This window comes from Mus caroli, unplaced genomic scaffold (assembly GCF_978045245.1).
Source record: "Mus caroli unplaced genomic scaffold, Mus_caroli_1 scaffold_6, whole genome shotgun sequence".
Classification (NCBI taxonomy): Eukaryota; Metazoa; Chordata; class Mammalia; order Rodentia; family Muridae; genus Mus; species Mus caroli.
Window position 1 is genome coordinate 28,873,156 of NW_028227261.1, and position 20,046 is coordinate 28,893,201.

Below are 20,046 nucleotides of genomic sequence, written 5' to 3' on the forward strand. Positions count from 1 at the left end.
AATAGCTGAGGCCAGAGCTGAAGGACTGGGCCAGAGACCTACATTGCGCCCAGCCTGTGAAATTCTAATCATGGTCAAAGAGCAGATTGTGTTGCCTCTTTCAGGAAGCGCTCCTATATTCCCCCAGCTTAGTTTTAGGGTTAGGTTGCGAGAGGCCTGATGCATGGTGGGTCTGGAGTGCCCCCATCAGCTGAGCCGAGCCTCTAGCTTAGCCCCTTAGGCTCACAATTACACACGCTCTCTCTCTCTCTCTCTCTCTCTCTCTCTCTCTCTCTCTCTCTCTCTCTCTCTCTCTCTTTTAAAATACTAAATGCATTGTTTTCATTTTAAAAGAAACGGAATGCCTTGACTGAGAATTTGGAAATGAGAGAAACAAAGACAAAACCCCAAGCAACTGAGGCTAGCACCGCCCCCTCCTGCCGCTGAGGCTAGCACCGCCCCCTGGGCTCCGTGCCCCTGTGGGCGTGGTTCCCTGAAGCCTCCTTATTATCAGGGGTCCTGCTGTCTAGGTCCGGCTCCTCCCACTTCCCCCATCCCTGCCCACCCACCCTCACCCCCATTGGCCTTTTCAAAAGCCTGTTCCCGTGTAGGACTGGACAGATCTCAGTTTTATCGTCTGTGGTGTGGCTTTGGGGGTGGGGTGGGGGTGGGGCCTAAATTTGTTGAACTGACGACCCTCTCTTCCTCCACCCTAGCAGCAGTGCTCCCCTACTACCTACAACCCACTATGGGCTGTGTCTCCTCTGTGTCCCCAGGAGGCAGAGCCTGGTCCCTAGTGTGCCCTTCCCTCTGGAGTTTGCTAGAGTGGCCTCCGAGGTTTTCTGGGAAAAGGTGACAGAGGGACCTGCTTTGAAATCTGTACTGAGGCTTTGTAACCTCAACCTGGTTGCCTAAGTTGTCTGGAACTCAGTTTCTTCATCTGTACCATGGGTCTATTGTTGCTGTAAATATCCTGCCACAGTCCTCAGCCTATTGTAGGTGGCCACCTGGGTAAGACACTGGCCCAGGTGAGATGCCAGATACCAGCCTACCTGGGAAGAGCTTTTAGATTCTCCTAGCGGCTGCGTTAAGAACCACACCAGAGTGCATGTGTCCCTTTAGGGCTGGGCCAGGGTTGGGTGGCACCCTCACTCCCTCACTCACTTGCTGTGTGACCGAGCAAGTTGACTGGCGTCTGTGAGCTGTACTTCTGTCAAGTGCTCATTCCACAAAGTCACCGGGAAGAGTCAATAACTTGATTCATAAGATGTTCAGCACATTGGTGTTTAAATCAACAGTAGCTGCCATTTTATTGTTATTGTTATTGTTATTCCCATATACAAGGTGCCGTTGGGAACACAGAGGAAGTGACTGACTGGGGGTTCAGGGCAAGCTCCGTAGAAGAGGGAACCCTTGAGCTGGGTCTTGAAGGATGAGTAGAAGCTCACCAAGTGGGAAAGGACCCTCTAGGTAAGGAGCCTGTGACTCCAGGCTGCGGGTCTGTTAATGAGGGGTTTGTTCTTTGGGGATCAAGACACTGTGTCCATAAGAGTCCCGAGTGCCCCTCACTGCTGTCCTCTGAGGGGGTCAATGGGGGAGGTATGCTTGCCCTGTTAGTGTTGGTGGCTTTGGCTTCCCGTTCCCATGGGTTCATGCTTGTGGCCACAGGTCTGTGTCTGTCCCCTGTCTGGGTTTGGTGCTGTCTGCATGTTGTGTTAACTGTATTTGTCTCTGTCGATGTCCAGAGATCTGGGCCAAACTGTGAGGACAGCTGTATACTTCCCTGGCCACATGGCTCTCTAGAGCCTCCAGGCCCCTCGGGTAGCCAGGCCCCTCGGGGCCCAGGCTCAGTCCTAGACTCAGACCTCTAGCTGGGAATTCCCCTGCCACCCACTCTGGCCTCTCTAGAATCTGCTGTAACTGACAGGTCTAACTCGCCACACATTTGTCCCCTTTACCTACTGCTGCAGACCTGGACTCTGGGCCTAAGAACTAGGGGTCAGCCAGGCCCTGGCGGACTGCCCAGGCTCATCTCTTTGCCAGGCTCTCTGAGAGGCTGCACCTCCCAGGCACCACACGTGTGCGTTGCTTGCCCACAGCCCTTTGCAGACACCGTTCCCGCTACCCGAATGCCTGCCCCCGCCTTCTGGTTGAGTCCCACTCACTCTCTGAGACTCCAGGCAGGCCTCATGTCTCCCCAAGGCCTCCTTGGCTCACCTTTCCAGGTTAGGCCAGCATCTCCGCAGCTCATCCCCTTATTTGGAAGTTGAGCAAGAGACTTGCCCAAGGTCGCACATTCAGTGAGGTGGAATCAGGATTAGAACAAGAGCCTGCTGTTTCCTGGTGGGAGGGAAGTGCTCAAGGCCAGACTGCTGGAGAGGCAAGAGTGGACTGGAGAGTGTCTGAAAATAGCCTCTCGACCCATCTCAGCAGGGACTGGTCTGAGGTGGGAGGGTCACTGTGTGTCTGTGACTTGCTCAGAGGTGAGTCACTGGGGGAGGGGCTTGTTACGGGAGAAAGTCAAGACCAACGCAGGCAGACTGATACAGAGAAGTTTCTAAGATACAGTCTGGGAAAGGGCAGGGGCCCCAGGGAGCTGGGCCTAGACTCAAGGTGGAGGGTCAGGTTGGTTGGTACTTATAGCTCCTGGGTAGAGGGCCACTGTTGCTGAGCTGCTACGGAATGGGGGTCGTGCCCAATGCTGAGGAGCCCAGTGTGAGAGGCTGGGTGGGAAATCGTGAGAGAGATGGAGAGATCATGAGGGGATGCATAGGGACCCTTCATGCGCCCAGGTGGCTCTGAAGGGAGTGGCCTGGTGATGTGTAGAAGGCCTCATAGGTAGCAGCTCTTTCCTGAGTCCCTGTTCACTGCTCCCGGAGGCAGGCACATCCAACTAGATCTGTTGCTGGTCCCTGGTCTGGCCCAGTTTGTGAAACAGCTCCAGGAGATGTTAGTCATCCACGGTTAAACTTTCTCTACCTTTTAGAGCAAGAAAGACAAACGGCAGCTGTAGGTGGGCCGCAAGGGTCAGGGTCAATGTGTGTGGCTCCCTGCCCCCACTCTCTGCCCATTGCTGAAGGCCCCAGCTGACTGCTAGTGTGTTTCCTCTGCCCATCCAGTGTGGACACTCAGCCCTGGCAGGCTTGGCTCCTGCTTCTACCCCAGTATATTCCCACTGCCCCCCACCACACACTTGGTGTCCCCCCCCACCCCCTTGCCACATTGCTCCCTTGGTCTTGCATGCTCTTTGTTGCCTTCGTTCCATCCCCTGTCTCATCTTGGCATTCAAGGCCCTAAGGCTGACCTCAGTGTCCCGTGCCACCGTAATACTGGGAAGGTGCCCATCTTGCTCATCTTCCACATCACTGCACCTTCCTCCTCCTCTGTCTGTCCGGAGTGAGTACCCGTCCTTGCCTCTCTCCTAACATCCTTCCTTAGGGCAGGTCTTACCCACATGCCAGATTGCCTGTGAATACCAGGCAATGGCCCCGTCCTCCCCCTGTATCTGGCACACAGTAGGTGGATACCAGGGCAAAGGTCATTGACAGACGCCTAGCTGCAGAAGGGCAGAGAAAGACCAGGAAGAGGATGTGTAGTTCCCTGCCAAAGCCTCTTCTTATGTGCTTGGCTGTGCAGCTAAGGTTGTCCCTGGCTCCTCAGTGGTAGATGATAAATGGTAGTGTATATTTCATTCTAGCAGTGGGACCCTGGGCAAGCCCTCGGCTCCCTAGAGGAGTGGAGGAGTGGAGAGTAACTTCCCCAGAACATTCTGGAAGCAGCCTAGTGCAGTGGGCAGAGAGCCCTGGAGCAGGGCAGCCTGTCTCACCCATCTTACTGATGCAGAAAACAGCTCAGGGACTGTATTGTATCCAAGGCTGCTGGTACCAGTCCTCGCAGCCTGGAACAGGTGTCCTTTCTAACGACTGGTGGGTTCCTCCATGAAATGGTGACAGAAAGTTGTCCCTGCTTGTCATCCTCGTGGGCTTCTGAAGAGTTCACAGAGGGCACTTTGAGCAGCTAGAAAGCAGGAGGACTTGCCAGTCAGAGAATTTGGAATCCTAGTCTCTGTTCATTCCTTCCTGAAATTCACACTGATGGACTCCGGTCCTGGAGGCCGGGGCCAGCAGGAGGAAGAGACAGGTGGACCTATTCCCAAGCTACTGCAGGTTAGCTCCTCAGTCCCCCCCTCCCCACACCTCCACCTCATGTCCACTCATGGGGATACAACCATGCCTCCCTAAGGCAGGACACACCTACAAGCCTACAGCCCTCTGGCCTCTCCCTGAACAGTTCAGGGGCGAATGCACTGGACGTGGGGTCAGGCTAAGGGTAGCGGAGTCTCAGTAGTAGACTCACCGGCTGTGTGATCTTGAGCCAGTCACTCTGCCTCTCTGATCTTTGTTTCCTCCCTTCTAAAAGTGGGCATGGTGAGAGTTCCTGTTCTAGGTGTCAGGGTGCTTGGGACAAGGTGGACACTTTGTAATCCGCAGCCTCCTCACATAGTCTCGCGTGGAGGTTTGTTTTCTGGGAGAGAAACCTCAAAGGCCTGGCCAGTCGGGGAGATGAGCAGACAGAATAGGCTTTTTGTCTGTAAGAGGCCAGCATGGGTTTGATGGGCAGAGGGGCCTCCAATGCCTCTGGGGCCAGAAGGCTGACAGGATGGAAAATATCCTGGTTACCCCTCGTCCCCAGAGTTCTGCTTCAGCCCAGGGGCTGAGACCAGACTCTGCTGAGGTCAGGAGTGAGGGGTAGGACTTTTACCTTAGAGCTGCTGGCCTCCTTTCTACGGAGGACTGGAATTCATAAAGCAAATGACCAGGGACCGCAGCTTGAACAATCTTGACTTCCACGCTAACGTAGCACCCTAGAGGTGCTGGGCGGCCTCCTTCCTCTCTTCAAACCCCCAGCCTCTTCACCTATAAGAGGTAGAGAAGGGTGCCTTTTGTGCCCCCTTGTCAAGCAAAGATCACAGAAGGGAGCTCTTTTTGAAAACACTCAGATTAGACTGTGTCCGAGTGGCAGCTGTCCTCAGACTCTGCCACGGTTCCAGGAGGGACTTCCAGGCTCATCGGAGCAAGCCAGGTTGCAGTTATTTCTTTGTGGTCTAAAGCTGCAATACCAGGTAGGGTTTGCAATCAGAAGTGATTTCTGAATGATTACCTCCGTCTACATGGATAGGAAGCAATGAGTGAGGGGACACCTGTGTGCACCCAGTCTCTGCACATCACTTGACTGACTGGAACCACAGAAAACTCAACCTCTCCACCCCACCCCCAACTCCCAACCCCCTGCCCCCGAGGAAGGACAGAGCTAGTCTTGAGGGCCTGGCCTTTGTATTGCCCTGGTTTAAAAGGCCCTCCAGACCATAGGCTGCCAAACTTGCCAGCAGTGGGGACCGCCGGGTACCCTTGTCACATCATGTCGACCCCTGGTCTCCCCAGCCTCCCCCCTTAAGCACAGCATCCTGACACCCCATCTTTGCAGGTCAGATGTTACACACCTGTCAGTCAGTGCCTGGACTTTCCAGAGTGTAATTGTTGAGACGAGAGAAGTGCTTATTTGGGGCTGTGTAAATTCTTCTACCACCTCCCTTCAGAGAGGCCGTGTCTATGCCCCATCTCATGTATTCCGACGGGGATGTCTTCCCTAAGGGAGAAGGCAGAAGAGCAAGGAGGCAGAATGGGTAGTCAGTTGCCTCTGCTCTGTGGCTATTAACAAAGGTGTTCCCTGGACTCTCCAGGTTGTCTGGGGTGGGGGAGGGTTCTGTGTAGAAGAATGCTGCTATGTTGGCTCTGAAACCTAGGGGATGGAAACTGGCCTGGCAGCATGTCCCCTCCCCCAACCACCCCCACACCCCACCCCCGACTGGGAGCACTCTGGTCTGGATGTAACCTTTGCCCCTTGAGGTCCACCCAGGGAGACACTGAATTCCTGACTTTTCAGCCTGGGAATATGGGTCTCTGGGCTCCGTGGGAGGCCCACTTGGCTGAAGAATTTGGGTCTCACGGGGTAAAGAGGTCTCATAGCTGATAGTGACAGGTGCTCTCCCTTCCTGCAGGATGGCCGAACCTCGATTTAACAACCCGTACTTCTGGCCCCCTCCTCCCACCATGCCGAGCCAGGTAAGACTGACATCGCCATTCCCTGCTGCCTTCCATGGGAGCTACTATGCTTTGCTTGGGGCTTGGGCAGTAGCTTGCAAGAGAGAGGGCCCTGGGGTGCGGCCCACCCATTCCAATTTGGCTCCTCTCCCTTCTGCAGCTGGACAACCTGGTCCTGATTAACAAGATCAAAGAGCAGCTGATGGCCGAGAAGATCCGGCCACCTCACCTGCCACCCACCTCAGCCTCTTCGCAGCAGCCACTGCTAGTCCCTCCCGCGCCCGCCGAGAGCAGCCAGGCGGTCATGTCGCTGCCCAAGCTGCAGCAGGTGCCCGGGCTGCACCCACAGTCCGTGCCGCAGCCCGACGTGGCACTGCACGCGAGGCCGGCCACCAGTACTGTCACAGGTAACCTGAGTGGGCGGGGCTGGAGGTGGTAGGGGAAAGTGGGTGGGGCCTAGGGAGTGGGCGGGGCTGGCAAGGTCTGTTAAGAGTGTTGGGGCGGAATCTAGTCCAGGTAGGACTTGACTGTTTGAGAACAGGGTGGGCAGGGCTTGGGGTTGTAGGGGACACTTGGCAGAGGCTAGTGGAGCTAGCCATAGCCCCCAGGCTTCTTCCTCTGACCTTGAACTATGAGACTCTCCTCTGTCAGATGGACACTCACTAGGAAAGTACTATCTAGAGGACTCAGACCCTCCAAAAGTTTGAACAGATGTAGGAGACAAGAGACTGCTTGAGAAGAAAAAGGAAAGGCTCAAGGCAGAGGAGAAAAGCAAGGCAGAAGACAGTGTGCTCTACCCCACAGCTGGCTGTGCTCCCTCAGTGCCCAGACTCTGCTACCAGCCAAGTGCCTTTCTCCCCCTTCTTAGAGATGCCCGAAAATTGTGGGCTCTGTGAGCCTCCCCAGGCCCCAGCTGTACTCTGCACATTTCCCGTTATTATGATTTTATTAAATTTATTTTTTCATTGTAAAAGTAATATTAAAAAAGCAATATACGCATATTAAAGGAAATTTGGAAAAAGGAGGAACTGAGAAAAAAATTATTCATAATCCCAAGTGCCTAACCCAGAATCTTTTTTTTCCCCTTTAACCCAGAATCTTAAAGACTCTCTTGGTGCATTTTTTTTCTTTTCCATATCTTTTGTTTATTCTTTAATATGCGTGTGTTTGCTATGATTGTGGGTGTCCATGACTTGTTTTGGGTTTTTTGTTTGTTTGTTTGTTTTTGCCTTTTGTCTTCACCCCCTCTGCAACCTCCCAGACATCTTTATTGCACATCTATTGTAAAAGCAACAACGTAGTCATTACTGAAAATTTAGAAATTTCAGAGAACCTAAAAAAGGAAAAACAACCCAGGAGCCTTGGCCACTTTTGTTAGCATTCTTACGTGTTTATAATTTATCTTATCTTCTGATCACAGATATTAAGAAAGATAAGTGAATTCACCAAGTAAAAGATTCAACTAATTTTGAAGTAGACAAACAAACTACGGAAAATCCCCCATTACCAAACCTTTCCCCTCCCTCGGTAAAGAGGGCTGTGTTAGCCGGCTGGAGCGTCCGGGTCTAAGTCCATACTGGCTCGCTCACGGCAGGCACGTCCATGCATGTGGTTAGAGTGTGCTTTCTGGGGTAGGTGGGCCCTCATGGGCTTGCACAGCCTGGCGTTCCTCTGTGTTCCTTGCGTTCCAGCTCACCTATCTTGGAGACTGTACAGGCCCCGTATCCATGTCCATAACCCACGCTGAAGACAAGCACTTTATATCTTTGTGGGGAATCGTGGTTTTGTGTGGAAAGCCCCTGTGTGGAGATCCTTGTGGTCAAGGGTGATCATTTCTTTGTGGTGATTTCTAGAAGTAGAATCAGTTGCCTGGCTAAAAGTTATGAGCATTTAAGCTTTTAATAGTTAGTTATTGTCAAACTGTCCTCAGTGAATCAAGAAGTGTGCATTCCTGCTGCCGGTGTGAGCACAAACCAGGCTCACACCCACGCTGGATCGCATCTTATTTGCTTAACACACAGATTCTGGCTTTGTTAAAAATATAGAGGGATATAAATAAATTGAGCCAGATGATAAATACTAGGATCATATTTTTTATCTACTATAAGAGCATTTATCTATAAATGCTATTATAAATGTTTGTAGGGCCTCCCTCCCTTCCCGATGGGCCTCAGTGTGTAGTCTAGGCCGGTCTGGAACTGACCTTCCTCCATCTCAGTGTGCACTCCCAAGTGTGTGCATTACAGGCAGCAGCTATCCCTCCACTCCTGCCTTTATTTCTAAAAGAAGTAACTTTCAGCTGAGCATAGTGCTTATGTGGAAGGTGAAGGGAAGAGGTTTAGGTCTTACAGACCAGGCTAGCCTGGGCTACACAGGACCCCATGTCAAAAAGCAAAACTTCGATAAGAGAGGTAAATAAATAAAAACAGACATTTCAGAATTTGGGAGGGTTTTCTTTCTTCTCTTTTAAACTTCATTGTATAAAACCAGAAAACAGTTAAACTATTTTAAAACACACACACACACGTATGCATGTCACCTATCGTTTGCCCCACCACCACCACCACACGTATGCACGCCGCCCATTGATTTTTCCTGGGCTTATATCCACAGTCTTTTGAAACAAAGACAATGGGAAGTTGGGGAGAAAAGACTGACCCATTTGCTCAACCCTTCCCCAATTTGCATAATTCAGTTTTCTCTGAGATCTTGCTATTATAAATAACACAGTGGTGAGCGTCTGCGTGCCTGGGACTTTTTCTGTGGGTGGATTTATTTCCAAAGTGCTTCTCGGTTTCGGTAGTGCCTGGTACAAAACCGAGGCCTCGTGCTCGTCTGCACTCTACGAGTGAGCGATACCTTCAGCCCCTACGCTGACTTTTTAATATAACTTAGCCCAGGCTGTCACTTATCTAGGGCATTTTATATGTATGCAAGCTGTCCTTTAATTACCTCTGAGTAATCACTTTAGGACTGGGAACAGCTCAGGAAGGCAAGAGGACCGGTCTGTCACAGAGCTGGGTGACCTGTGGCTCAGTTGTCTTTAACCCAGTCCCCATGTGTGTCTTCCTAGGTCTGGGGCTTTCCTCTCGGACCCCTGCTGTGAGTACATCTGAGTCAACCCCAGGTACTGGCACAGGCACCAGTACCCCGTCCACACCCACCACCACCAGCCAGAGCCGCCTCATCGCCTCATCCCCCACCCTCATCTCAGGGATCACCAGCCCCCCACTCCTGGACTCCATCAAGACAATCCAGGGCCACGGTCTGCTTGGCCCCCCCAAGTCTGAACGCGGCCGGAAAAAGATCAAGGCAGAGAACCCAGGGGGTCCCCCTGTCCTTGTTGTCCCGTACCCCATCCTGGCCTCCGGTGAGACCGCAAAGGAGGGCAAGACATACAGGTGGGTGTCTCTTCATATGGGGCCTGGCTGAGGTTGTGGGTGTGTGTGTGCCTGGACCCAGAAAGTGTGGACCCAGGAGTAAGAGTGGAGAGCTTAGATTCAAAGAGCAGAGTAGACCCACACCCATGTATCAGGGAGAAGATGGGAGAGGAAAAGAATTTAACCCCATCAGAGGTGACCCATGGCAGGCAGGACCCTGGGGTGCTGAGAGCGCTGTCCTCCTGAGCCACGTTAAAACACCTTGTGCACTTTCACAAAAAGCTACCGCCAGGGCTGGACCTCTACAAGGTCTGACTTAGTTGGGTGGAGGTGGGAAGGTAGGTACATGTACTTGTCAAAAGGTCCCAGAAAATTCTAACACACAGCCAGGTCACAATGATTTAGCCTGTCAGAACCTCCTTCCCCAGGGCCACAGATATGGCCATAGGCAAGACCTTGCATGTTTCCCTGTGGCTGTATGTACGGTCCCCCAGATAGCTGTTCCCAGATGTCAGAGCTCCCTCCAGACTAGAAGGTGCCTGCGCTGGAACTTGCCCCTGTCTCTCTCAAGCAGGCCTGTGTCCTCTGGACTCCATAAGTAGAATCTGCCCCCTGCAGAGAAGGTCTCCCCGGAGACCTGCCCTTTGAGAGAGGTCTCCCTGGAGACATCCTGATGTGGGTGGGGATCTTCCCAGTTGTGAAGCCGCCTCTTGCCTTGCAGGTGTAAGGTCTGCCCGCTCACCTTTTTCACCAAGTCTGAGATGCAGATCCACTCCAAGTCGCACACCGAGGCCAAGCCCCACAAGTGCCCACACTGCTCCAAGTCCTTTGCCAACGCCTCCTACCTGGCCCAGCACCTGCGAATCCACCTGGGTGTCAAACCCTACCACTGCTCCTACTGTGACAAGTCCTTCCGGCAGCTCTCCCACCTCCAGCAGCATACCAGGTGGGTGCCTCCCTCCCTCCCTCTGCTGTGGGCCCCCGGAGCTCAGCACCAGTGCTAGAACGACTGCAGTCAGGGGGAAGGGACTCTCGGATGTCTGTCGCTCCCAGGGTCAAGACCAGAGTCCTCTGATGGGCCTTTTAGGCCACACTGGATGAAGCCCTTCACTGAGAGTGCCTGGATGGAACCCTCTAGCCTCTCTCATCTCCAGGTCTTTGCACTTAAGCGTGCTTTACTTGACACACCCTGGCCGCCTCTTCTGCACCTCTTCTGCTTGGTCCCATCTCCTCCGTCATAGCTGGAGTGTGGCTTCTGTGTGCCCACAGGTCCTGAGCATCCAAGGACCACTTGTCCCCTTTGAATCAGGGGTAGGCTGCCTCATGCTTGCCTGTGCATTTTTCTACCTCCCTCAATCTTTTGGGAGCTGTGGCAATTCAGGCCTTGGTGTCCTGTATTTCTGTGTCTGTCCCCCGTGGGCAGCAACATGCATGAGTGTTTAGGCGTCTGTTAAGTATTTGTGGAATAGATAGACCCAGTTTGGACATCGAACGTGATTCATCCATGTAACAGACATTTACTCAGTCCCTGTGCTGTGCCAGACAGACTTCTAGGAACAAACCAGACAAATCTCTGCCCGGTGGTGTGCATAGCCTAGCTGAGTGCGTGAAAGGAGGTTTAGGGAGATGGCAGCGTGCTCAAGGGAGAGCAGAGGGACGCCGGAAAGACCGGCGAGTTTAAAAGAGAGAAAGGCTTAGAAGGTCTAGTAGGTGTGTTCCATGCGTTCAGAGGGGAAGTACAGCTTGCTCATGTGACTTAAGTAGGTCGAATGTTACCAGTGCTAATGGGAAAGGACGGTTTGATTGCAGAGTCTGTAACTACTGACAGCTAAAGTTTTCCCCTCCTGTAATGGACTAAAGCTATATATGAAACCGTGTTTTATTGTGAATGTTCCTTTAAAAATTGTTTGGCCTTTGGTGTTAGGAATCAAACCTTTGGCCTCGTGTGTGCTAGGCAAGAGTTCTACCCCCAGCCCTGGTAAATTTTCATTGTGGTGATTTATTTATTTATTTATTTATTTGTACCATGGATTAAACCTAAAACCTTGTGCTTGCTAAGCAAGTTGGCTACCACAGACATTTTAAATGTTCTTTTTTATCCTTTTAAAACAAGGACTTGTTCTATGCTGCTGCTGACGAACCTGCCATTGTCCCTCTGTCTCCGTAGTAGCTAGCTTAATAGTGTGTGCCTGGTCACAGTCGGCCTGGTCACAGGGTTGCTCGTTGCTCGTCTGCCGCCGTGGTCTTTGCAGCGTTTATCTCAGGGTGCAGATGGTTTGCCTTGTCTGTTGTTCTGCTGTGTGTGTAGGTTCAGTGGTAAGAATGCATCGGCCCAGAGAAAGCCATCAGCCTAATTCCCATCTCTGGGCCTCCCCAGTCACAGATTTGACTGTGGATATGTTCCAGCAATTTTCTGATGGTGTCATGCCTTGATTTTTTTTTTTAATTGGCTGCTCTAATGTACATAGGTATGTGAGACATGGTATCAAGGAATAAACAAAGAGCTTCTGGTAGCATGGTTTGGAGAATTACAGCATTTGGTACAAAATACTGTCAGGAGACTCTGCCAAGTCCCCGGGCCAGAATTTTCATCATTGTGTATATGTGATTTAAAAAAAATATTATTAGGGATCAGTGAACAACTAACTAAGTGATTTCACCTCTGCCCGATTGTAGGATAGCAGGGATCCCCCCCCCACACACACACACACACCTTTGGGAGACCAAGGCTCTTGTGTCAAGGCTCTCGGGCTGTTTCTTGTTCTGTTTGGTTTGTCTTTAGAAAGGGGTAATAAGGCACAAGTAGCAGAGATAGGAGGATCGGGATTTCAAGGCTAGCTTCAGTCACATAGCAAGTTCAAGGCTAGCCTGGGCTACATGAGATCCTGTTTCAAGAACAGAACAAAACCAATCAACAATTTTTAAAAAAGACTTATTTATTTTATGTATGTGAGTATGCTGTCGCTCTCTTCAGACACACCAGAAGAGGGCATCAGATTCCATCACAGATGGTTGTGAGCCACCATGTGGGTGCTGGGAATTGAACTCAGGACCTCTGGAAGAGCAGTCAGTGCTCTTAACCGTTGAGCCATCTCTCCAGCCCCTGACAACCTTTTTTTTTTTTTTTTTAATAACATAAGGCTTTGCCTCCCCAGGCTGTGGAGCATATCCAGCCATTTACCATGGTGGCCTCACTCTCGCAGGACGCTCTGTCCTATCAGACTTGTCATGCCTAATTAAATGAGATTTGTCTTTAAATGTGACATTTCTGGCATGGTCACGGTTACAAATTTGATTTAGACAGTTGTATCCTGTTAGAAAGGAGGAGGCTCCTTAGGAGCCTGCTCACAGAGCTAATGATGGTGAAGTGTGTGTGAGTGTGTGTGTGTGGGGGGGTCTCCCCAGGCAGAGAGAGGGTCTCACTGAAGTGCCATTCTGTGTGGTTTTGTAGATGAGGCCAGTCACGTGCATCCATCGTTTTTTTCAGAAAGATGTGATTTTAAATTCTCCTTGGTAGTTTACTCGTATCTAAGGATGTGAAGTTTCTGTAGCAGCCCCCCTCCTCCGTGAATCTGAAGGGTTAAATGAAGCAGGCTGTTTGGAGACTGTTTCATTCCATCTTGTTAAATATAGCTTCCTAAATGAAGAGTCGGAGGCAGACCACGTAGACCAAGTAGAGGGTGGTTCTCTTGGGTTCTTTAAACAATGAAATATTTAACCACGATGAAATTGGCTTCGTTCTCCTTGGAGATAAATCCCTGTCTTCTGACACCATGTCTGTCAGTCCACTGGGCTATGCTGTCCTTATCAAGAGCAAAGACTCAGGCAGGCAGCGTCAGTTCTCAGGCTGATAGCACATTCAAGGCCCGGGAACTGAGGTCTGCTCCAGGCCTTTCTCAGGCTCCATTTTCTTGATTTTCGTTGGGAAGACTCTGGAAGTTTCTGACCTGCTGCTCAGGGAAGAAGCCCTAAGGCAGACGTGAGGGGCCCAGAGAGCTTTGGATAGGACTGCATGGTTCTGCCCCATCAGCAAGATCTGGAGGGAGCGTGGAGCCCACCGTTAAGGTCTCTCCTGTGCTATCCTTTGTACTAAGAACACGATGCACGCAGTAAGGCTGGCTCACCACCTTCAGAGGCCTTCAGTTTATCCTCTATAGCTAATTGAGAAAGGCATTTTATATCTAGGAAGAATTCTTGTGTGTCTGTGGTTCAGGGGATCAAACCCAAGGCCTTGGGCAAGCATCTACCACTAAGCCGCATGTGCGCACATGCGTGGGTGGGTGGGTGATGTATGTATCTGTGTATACACATACGTGGATACATCCATGAGCACATGTGCAGAGGCCAGGGGAAGAGATCTGGGCCTCTCCTGTCATTGGCAACCTTACTCCTTGAGACAAGGTCTCTGGCTGAGCCTGGGGTCATGCTGGCATCCAGCCAGGCCTGGCCTTCTTCCTGTCTCTGCCCTCACCTTCCACACTGGGATTGTGAGTGTGAGTTTAGCCACACCCAGCTTTTGTGTGGGTGCTGGGGATTCAGAGTAAGGCTCTCACGCTTGCCCCCTGGTCCCCAACCCTGGAGACGTGTAACAGTCTGGTTTTGATTGTCTGAAACGGTCTCACTATGCGCCTTTGGCTAGTTGGGAACTGGCTCTGTAGTACAGGCTGCTCCCAGACTTCCAGAGATGCCCTTGTTTCTGTCCTCTAGGTGCCAGGATGAAAGGATTGTGGCCCTGTGCCCAGCTAAGATATGTTTTGTTGACATGTTCTGGGGCAATATCTGTACATTAGCATCTTTGGTCCATCTTAAAAAGTATATGCTGTGGGCTGGAGAGATGGCTCAGTGAGCAAGGGGACTTGCAGCCAAACCCACCTGTTATTCTAGTTATAGAGATCTGGAATTGCCGTGGTGGAAGGAGAGAACTGACTCTTTGCAGTTTGTCTTCTGATCTCTGCACGTGCACTGTGACATTAGGGTGTGTGAGCATGCATGCCTGGACACATACATCCACAAAATAAATACATCAAGGCAGTAAACTGTTTTCGGAAGAACAAGCCATGTGTGCTGGGATTGGGAGCTGGAGGCCCAAGTGTCAGAAGTTCAAGGCCACCCCCAGCTACTTAGTAAATCAGAGGTCTGGGTTATATAAGACTCTGACTCCAAACAACAAGCAGAATGGGAACAAAAGATCTATTTGCATTAGATATGCGTATATGTATGAAGTGAACCCATGGGCACTTAGCTTCCTGTTTGGGGATTTGCTCCGTTCTGAGGCTGTGGACTTCATCGGGCGTTTGTAGTCTTATGTCCAACTAACTGGAAACAGGGAGGGTGCACACACACATATTGATAACTACAGCTAGGAACTGAGTCATTTGGCTTTCTTAAGTCTGTTGACAATAATTACAATATTAAACAGCTGTTCAGCACCAAGGGGCCCCTAGGCGCCCAACACACAGTGCTTTAACACAGGCGGAGCCCCTGAAGTCTTTGTGTGTGGTGAGTGTATTTCTTCCTAGGAGAGGGTGTGAAAGGAGAGAGAACCCTCAATACTGACTTACTCCATCTACCCTCATTTTAATTATGAAATACAAGATAGTTAAAGGCACACAGTAGTAGGAAATGCCGGAGTGTGGGGGCTCGTGTCTGAAATCCCAGCAAGAAGGAGGCTGAGTGAGGCAGGAAGAATACCATGAAGTGCAGGCCAGCCTGGGCTAGAGTGAGACCCTCCTTAAAAACAAAACAAGGGTTGGAGAGATGGCTCAGCTGTTAAGCGCACTGACTGCTCTTCCAGAGGCCTGAATTCAATTCCCAGCACCCACATGGTGGTTCACAACCATCTGTAATGGGATGTAATGCCCTCCTCTTGTGTGTCTGAAGGGAGCAACAGTGTACTCACATACATAAAATTAATAAATCTTCAAAAGGAGGTTGGTGAGATGGCTCGGCTGGTGAAGACACTCTGCCAGGCATAATGATATAGGGTTTTGGTTTTAGGTTTGGGTTGTTTGTTTGTTTATCAAGACAGGGTTTCCCTGTGTTGCCCTGGCTGTTCTGGAACTCACTGTGTAGACCAGGCTAGCCTTGAACTCAGAAATCTGCCTGCCTCTGCCTCCCAAGTGCTGGGATTAAAGATGTGCGTCACCACTGCCTGGCAGTGACGTAGGTTTGATGTCTGCAGCTCACATGGTGGAGAGTCGTCTCCCCTAACCCTGCGATGGTGGTTTTTAAACAGCCTTAGATGGAATCTTTTGTACCCACGAACTTCATCATTATCCCTATTTTATACATGAAGACTTGGAACTCAGGGAGACAAGAAGTAGTGGAAGTGTGATTCACTACGTGGCCTGGGCTTCAGGAGGAAGGGAGTGTGTGTCTGGGTCTGTACTGCTAGGGCCGTGTGGAGGGCAAGCATTAGGTAAGAGAGCGGGTCTGGTTTTGAGGTCCCCACATGGGGCTGGGATCATGGGATTCGGGGTGGGGGGCAGGCAGCATACCTGTTTCTGCTGACTTGTCTTGTGTTTGAAGAGGGACTGGCCCGAGGTCAAACTGAACATCCTACCTTACAGATGGGGGAGCCAAGGCTGTAAGCTCTGCTAGCAGGAAGATGCTAGGAACAGGATCCTGGTGATGGGCGTGGCCTGACATTCAGGGCTGGAAACTGAGAGCTTTGTGGGTAGTGGGAACAGGCAGTCCAGTCCTTTGTCCAATGGCTACCCTCCTTGAATATGTTTCTGAGGTGTCCCTGAGCTGGCAGCCTCATACAGGGATAAGTCAGTGGGAGGGGCCAGGCCTTGGACCAAGGGGATCCCCTCCATGATTCCAGAGCGACAAGGCCAGTGTGTGTGGACATGGCCCCACGTACCAGCAGAGGGCAAAGGCCTTCCTGAGGCTCAAGGCTATATGTGTGCCACGGAAGGAAATGTAATACAGAAATCAGGGACAGAGAGGAGGTCTCAGAAACTAAGGCAGAATGTGAGCCGGCCCTGAATGCTAGGATAAGGGCTGAGGACCCTGTTCCAGACAAACAGGGACATAGTGGGGGTTTCTGAGCCAGGACACAACATGGGCAGGCTCTAGGGATGATATCATATAGCTGAAGTCAGGAGGCTACTGAGACTGAAGACCTACGGCGGACGCTGGGCAGTTGGAACAGTCGGGTGCTCAGAGGCCAGAGTGGGTAGTTTGCTGGTGAAGAGCCCAAGTCCCTGGAGGACCACACGGTAGTCAACCAACCAACAGTCAAGCAACACCCTCGGGCAAGAGCCTGAATCTTATATGAATCTTATTTCTGCTGTCAGTGGCTAACTTTAGAGGTGAGGAACCTTCTCCGTCTGTAGTCCCCAGCTGTCTATTGCGCTATGTCAGACCCTGGGGAGAAGGCAGAGAATAAAACCCAGAGAGGTCTCGCTCTCACGGAGGGAGCCGAGAGAACCGAGACTGTAGGCTATCACAGGGATCCGAGGGAGTGGGAAACTGTGTTCAGACCAGTGGCAGAGTCCAGAGAAGGATGCTGGCGGCCTTTGCAGCCCTAGCTCTTGTTTGGGAGCCTACTCTTGACCACCAGAGAAAGCAAGTTGAAGGCTGGAGAGAGAGAGAGTACTCCAGCAGCAGAGGTGTAGCTGCGGCCAGGCTCGGGGGCTGGAACTGCTGTGGGGTGTGGCAGGGGTAATTCCCTCACTGGGCATGCTCTTGCAGAATCCACACAGGCGACAGACCCTACAAGTGCCCGCATCCTGGCTGCGAAAAGGCTTTCACTCAGCTCTCCAACCTCCAGGTGAGTGCCCCACCCCACCCACCCCCCACTACCACCCGCGCCCACCCCCTTCCAGGGGCCCAAGCAAGGGGGTGGATGTTGGGTAGAGTCAGCGCCTCACAGCCCCTTACCGTGCCCTTTACAGTCTCACCAGCGCCAGCACAATAAGGACAAGCCCTACAAATGTCCCAACTGCTACCGGGCCTACTCAGACTCCGCCTCCCTCCAGATCCACCTCTCCGCCCATGCCATCAAGCACGCCAAGGCCTACTGCTGCAGCATGTGCGGGCGGGCCTACACCTCGGTGAGTCTTGCTGCCTGGCGCCAAGTTCCAAAGCCTAGGGGCAGGACTGTGGGCCTGGGATTCTCTTCTTAGCCTAGGAGCGTCTTAGCCCACGCTTCCTACTTGGGACAGCTGCAATACCCGCCAAGTCCAGCAGGGGGCACAGTCCCATAGCCAGAGCCACCTATCCTTCGGAGAAAGGGGACCAGAGATGGTTCCTGGGTGGGAAAATCCTCCAGTGGAGAGCCTTGGATACTCAAGTAACTCAGTTATGCGCACGCTTCTAGCCCTTTGACTGTTCTGGGAACACCACCATAGCCAAGAGTGTTCACGAGTAATACTGTCTCCTCTCCTCCCGCTATCGAGTGGTTATTCTCAGGGCTTCTGGCTAACAGGCATATCAGCGAGCCAGTGACTCATTCGTTAGTGTTCACTGGCCACTGAGCCAGACACTAAGGAGACAGGAAACGCAGATCAGATAGGGACTTTAGGGACTACTGATGGTGGCAGGGATTAAATACATTATCACAGGTAAGCTTTTACTGACAGGCAGAGGTTACTGTTTCAAAGCAGAGCTGACTGCTCAGATCTGCCCCAAGGACCCTGAGCAGGAGGCTCTTCTGGGGCTGGACACTTCCTTGTGTCTGGTAAGAACTAAAGAACTAAAGAACTTCTGTATCTACCCACTGGGTGCCAGTAGCAACCTCTCCTTTCCAAGATGAGGTCACCAGAAGCATCCAGACACTCCATGTGTCCACCGGAGGGGCAGCCCTCTTTTCTTGTTGAGAGCGAGTGTTTTGAGAGACGGTAAAGAGTCTGAGGAGACAAAGTTAGGGACAGTCCAAATAATAAGGTCTTTTGAGGAAGGGACACATAATAGCTTTCTGTCATGGTAACAGAATACCCCAGATGGTGGATTTAGAAGATGAACGGTTTGTTTTGGCTCCGGGATATGAAGGTTTCAGTCCACGGTCAGGTCCTCGTGTTTTCTCATCGTACACGTCGCTGACTGTCCTCAGCCCCTGCTCTCTGAAGCAAAATCCAGACACGCTATTATTTTGTTTGTAAAAGCTTTATGTCTCAAAGGGCCGTGGCTCCTTTTTAAAACATACCCATAATATCTCTATAACCCTTATTCAGAGGCCCGTTGTCCAGTACCCAGACAGCATAGACATATTCATTTGTCTCCTAAATGCCATATTTTTATTTATAGAATTTATTTTTTTTTATTTATTTATTTATTTTTTTTGGTTTTTCGAGACAGGGTTTCTCTTTATAGCTCTGGCTGTCCTGGAGCTCACTTTGTAGACCAGGTTGGCCTCGAACTCAGAAATTCGCCTGCCTCTGCCTCCCGAGTGCTGGGATTAAAGGCGTGCGCCACCACACCCGGCTTAGAATTTATTTTTAAAGAGCAAGACCCAAATAAGATTCCTATATTATCCTATGTCTTAATTAGGGTTTTGTTGTTGTTAAGAGACACCATGACCACAGCAACAATTATAAAGGAAAACATTTAACTGGGGCTAGCTTACAGTTGAGAAGTTTGGTCCATTATCGTCATGGAGGAAAACATGGCGGCACACAGGCAGGCATGGTGCTGGAGAAGGAGCTGACAGTTCTACGTCTTGATCCACAGGCAGCAGAAGGAGACTGTGTGCCACACTGGGTGTAGCTTGAGCATAGGAGACTTCAAAGTGCCGCCCCCATAGTGACATACTTCCTCCAACAAGGCCACGTCTCCCAATAGTGCCACTCCCCATGGGCCAAGCATTCACACACAGGAGTCTGTGGGGGCCATCTCTGTCCAAACCACCACAGCCTGTGTCAGTGTCTTTTAGGGCCCAGCTTGCCTCGCCCCACTCCTTACCTTGTACTCACTGGAAACTGGTTTCTGTCGTGGCTGTTGCTGACTGCTTCCTCTGGGATATGTAGCACCTTGCTACATTCCTAGGCTCTCTCAGTCTCTGCCTGGCGACCTGTCTTGAGTGGCAGCCAGGGTATGTTACCTTGCTCCTGGCCAGAGCCAATGGAGGATGTGGGCATGCAGACAGACAGCCCAGGTCACCTCACCGATCCAGTGATGATGCCCCAGGGCAGGGCAAGTGGGGAATAGGATGACGTGGGTGTGGCTTTACCCCCAAGAGAGGGTCACCTGGAGGTTTACAGGGACTCGGACTCCTGCTTCTAACTGGAATAAAATGTTAAGACTGGGAAGGAGTGTCCCCATAGGGCTCTAGAGACAGCTCCTACTTACAGAGGAGGAAATGGAGGCTTGGGAGCAGGTCGGGGGACATGACTTGCCCTGATGCTAAGAAATGGCAGAACTCAACTCCTGCCAGGCCCCTGCCTCAACCCCACAGGGAACACACAGTTATAGGTTGGAATGGCAAGCAGAGCTGGAGATTGCAGGGCTTGGGTGGAATCTGTTGAGGGTGAGCGTAGTTGCCAGTCAGCCTTGTCCCACTCCTCCAGCAAGCACTGTGTAGGACTGGACTCCAGCAAAGCAAAGATCACCCCAACATCAATAGAACCCTTAGAACCCATTCC

General features: G+C 51.4%; 1 protein-coding gene and 1 long non-coding RNA gene across 6 annotated transcripts in view; one reads left to right on the forward strand and one right to left on the reverse strand.

The window, feature by feature from the left end:
- The window catches only part of Znf362 (zinc finger protein 362), a 31,974-nt gene that overhangs the window by 10,268 nt on the left and 1,660 nt on the right, over positions 1–20,046 (forward strand). Inside the window, exons 1-7 of one of the 2 annotated variants that reach the window (XM_085838936.1) lie at positions 1,326–1,449; positions 6,038–6,101; positions 6,241–6,487; positions 9,154–9,481; positions 10,182–10,406; positions 17,159–17,237; positions 17,362–17,520. In XM_085838936.1, coding sequence (XP_085695062.1) covers positions 1,412–1,449; positions 6,038–6,101; positions 6,241–6,487; positions 9,154–9,481; positions 10,182–10,406; positions 17,159–17,237; positions 17,362–17,520 — 1,140 coding nt within the window. In that variant the 5' untranslated portion in view covers positions 1,326–1,411. Of the gene's footprint in view, positions 1–1,325; positions 1,450–6,037; positions 6,102–6,240; positions 6,488–9,153; positions 9,482–10,181; positions 10,407–17,158; positions 17,238–17,361; positions 17,521–20,046 lie in introns of those variants that run through there. The other variant, XM_085838937.1, reaches the window with a different exon arrangement.
- LOC110292236 (uncharacterized) lies at positions 1,259–6,439 on the reverse strand. Of its 4 annotated transcripts, none has more exons than XR_015047311.1 (6): positions 6,321–6,439; positions 5,480–5,625; positions 4,741–4,895; positions 4,336–4,567; positions 3,806–3,965; positions 1,259–2,958 (listed from the first exon to the last, which is right to left on the reverse strand). It is a non-coding gene; the product is annotated as an uncharacterized LOC110292236 (long non-coding RNA). The 4 variants fall into 4 exon arrangements; XR_003836439.2 differs by having other exon boundaries at positions 3,806–3,996; XR_002377691.3 differs by lacking the exon at positions 4,336–4,567 and having other exon boundaries at positions 3,806–3,996.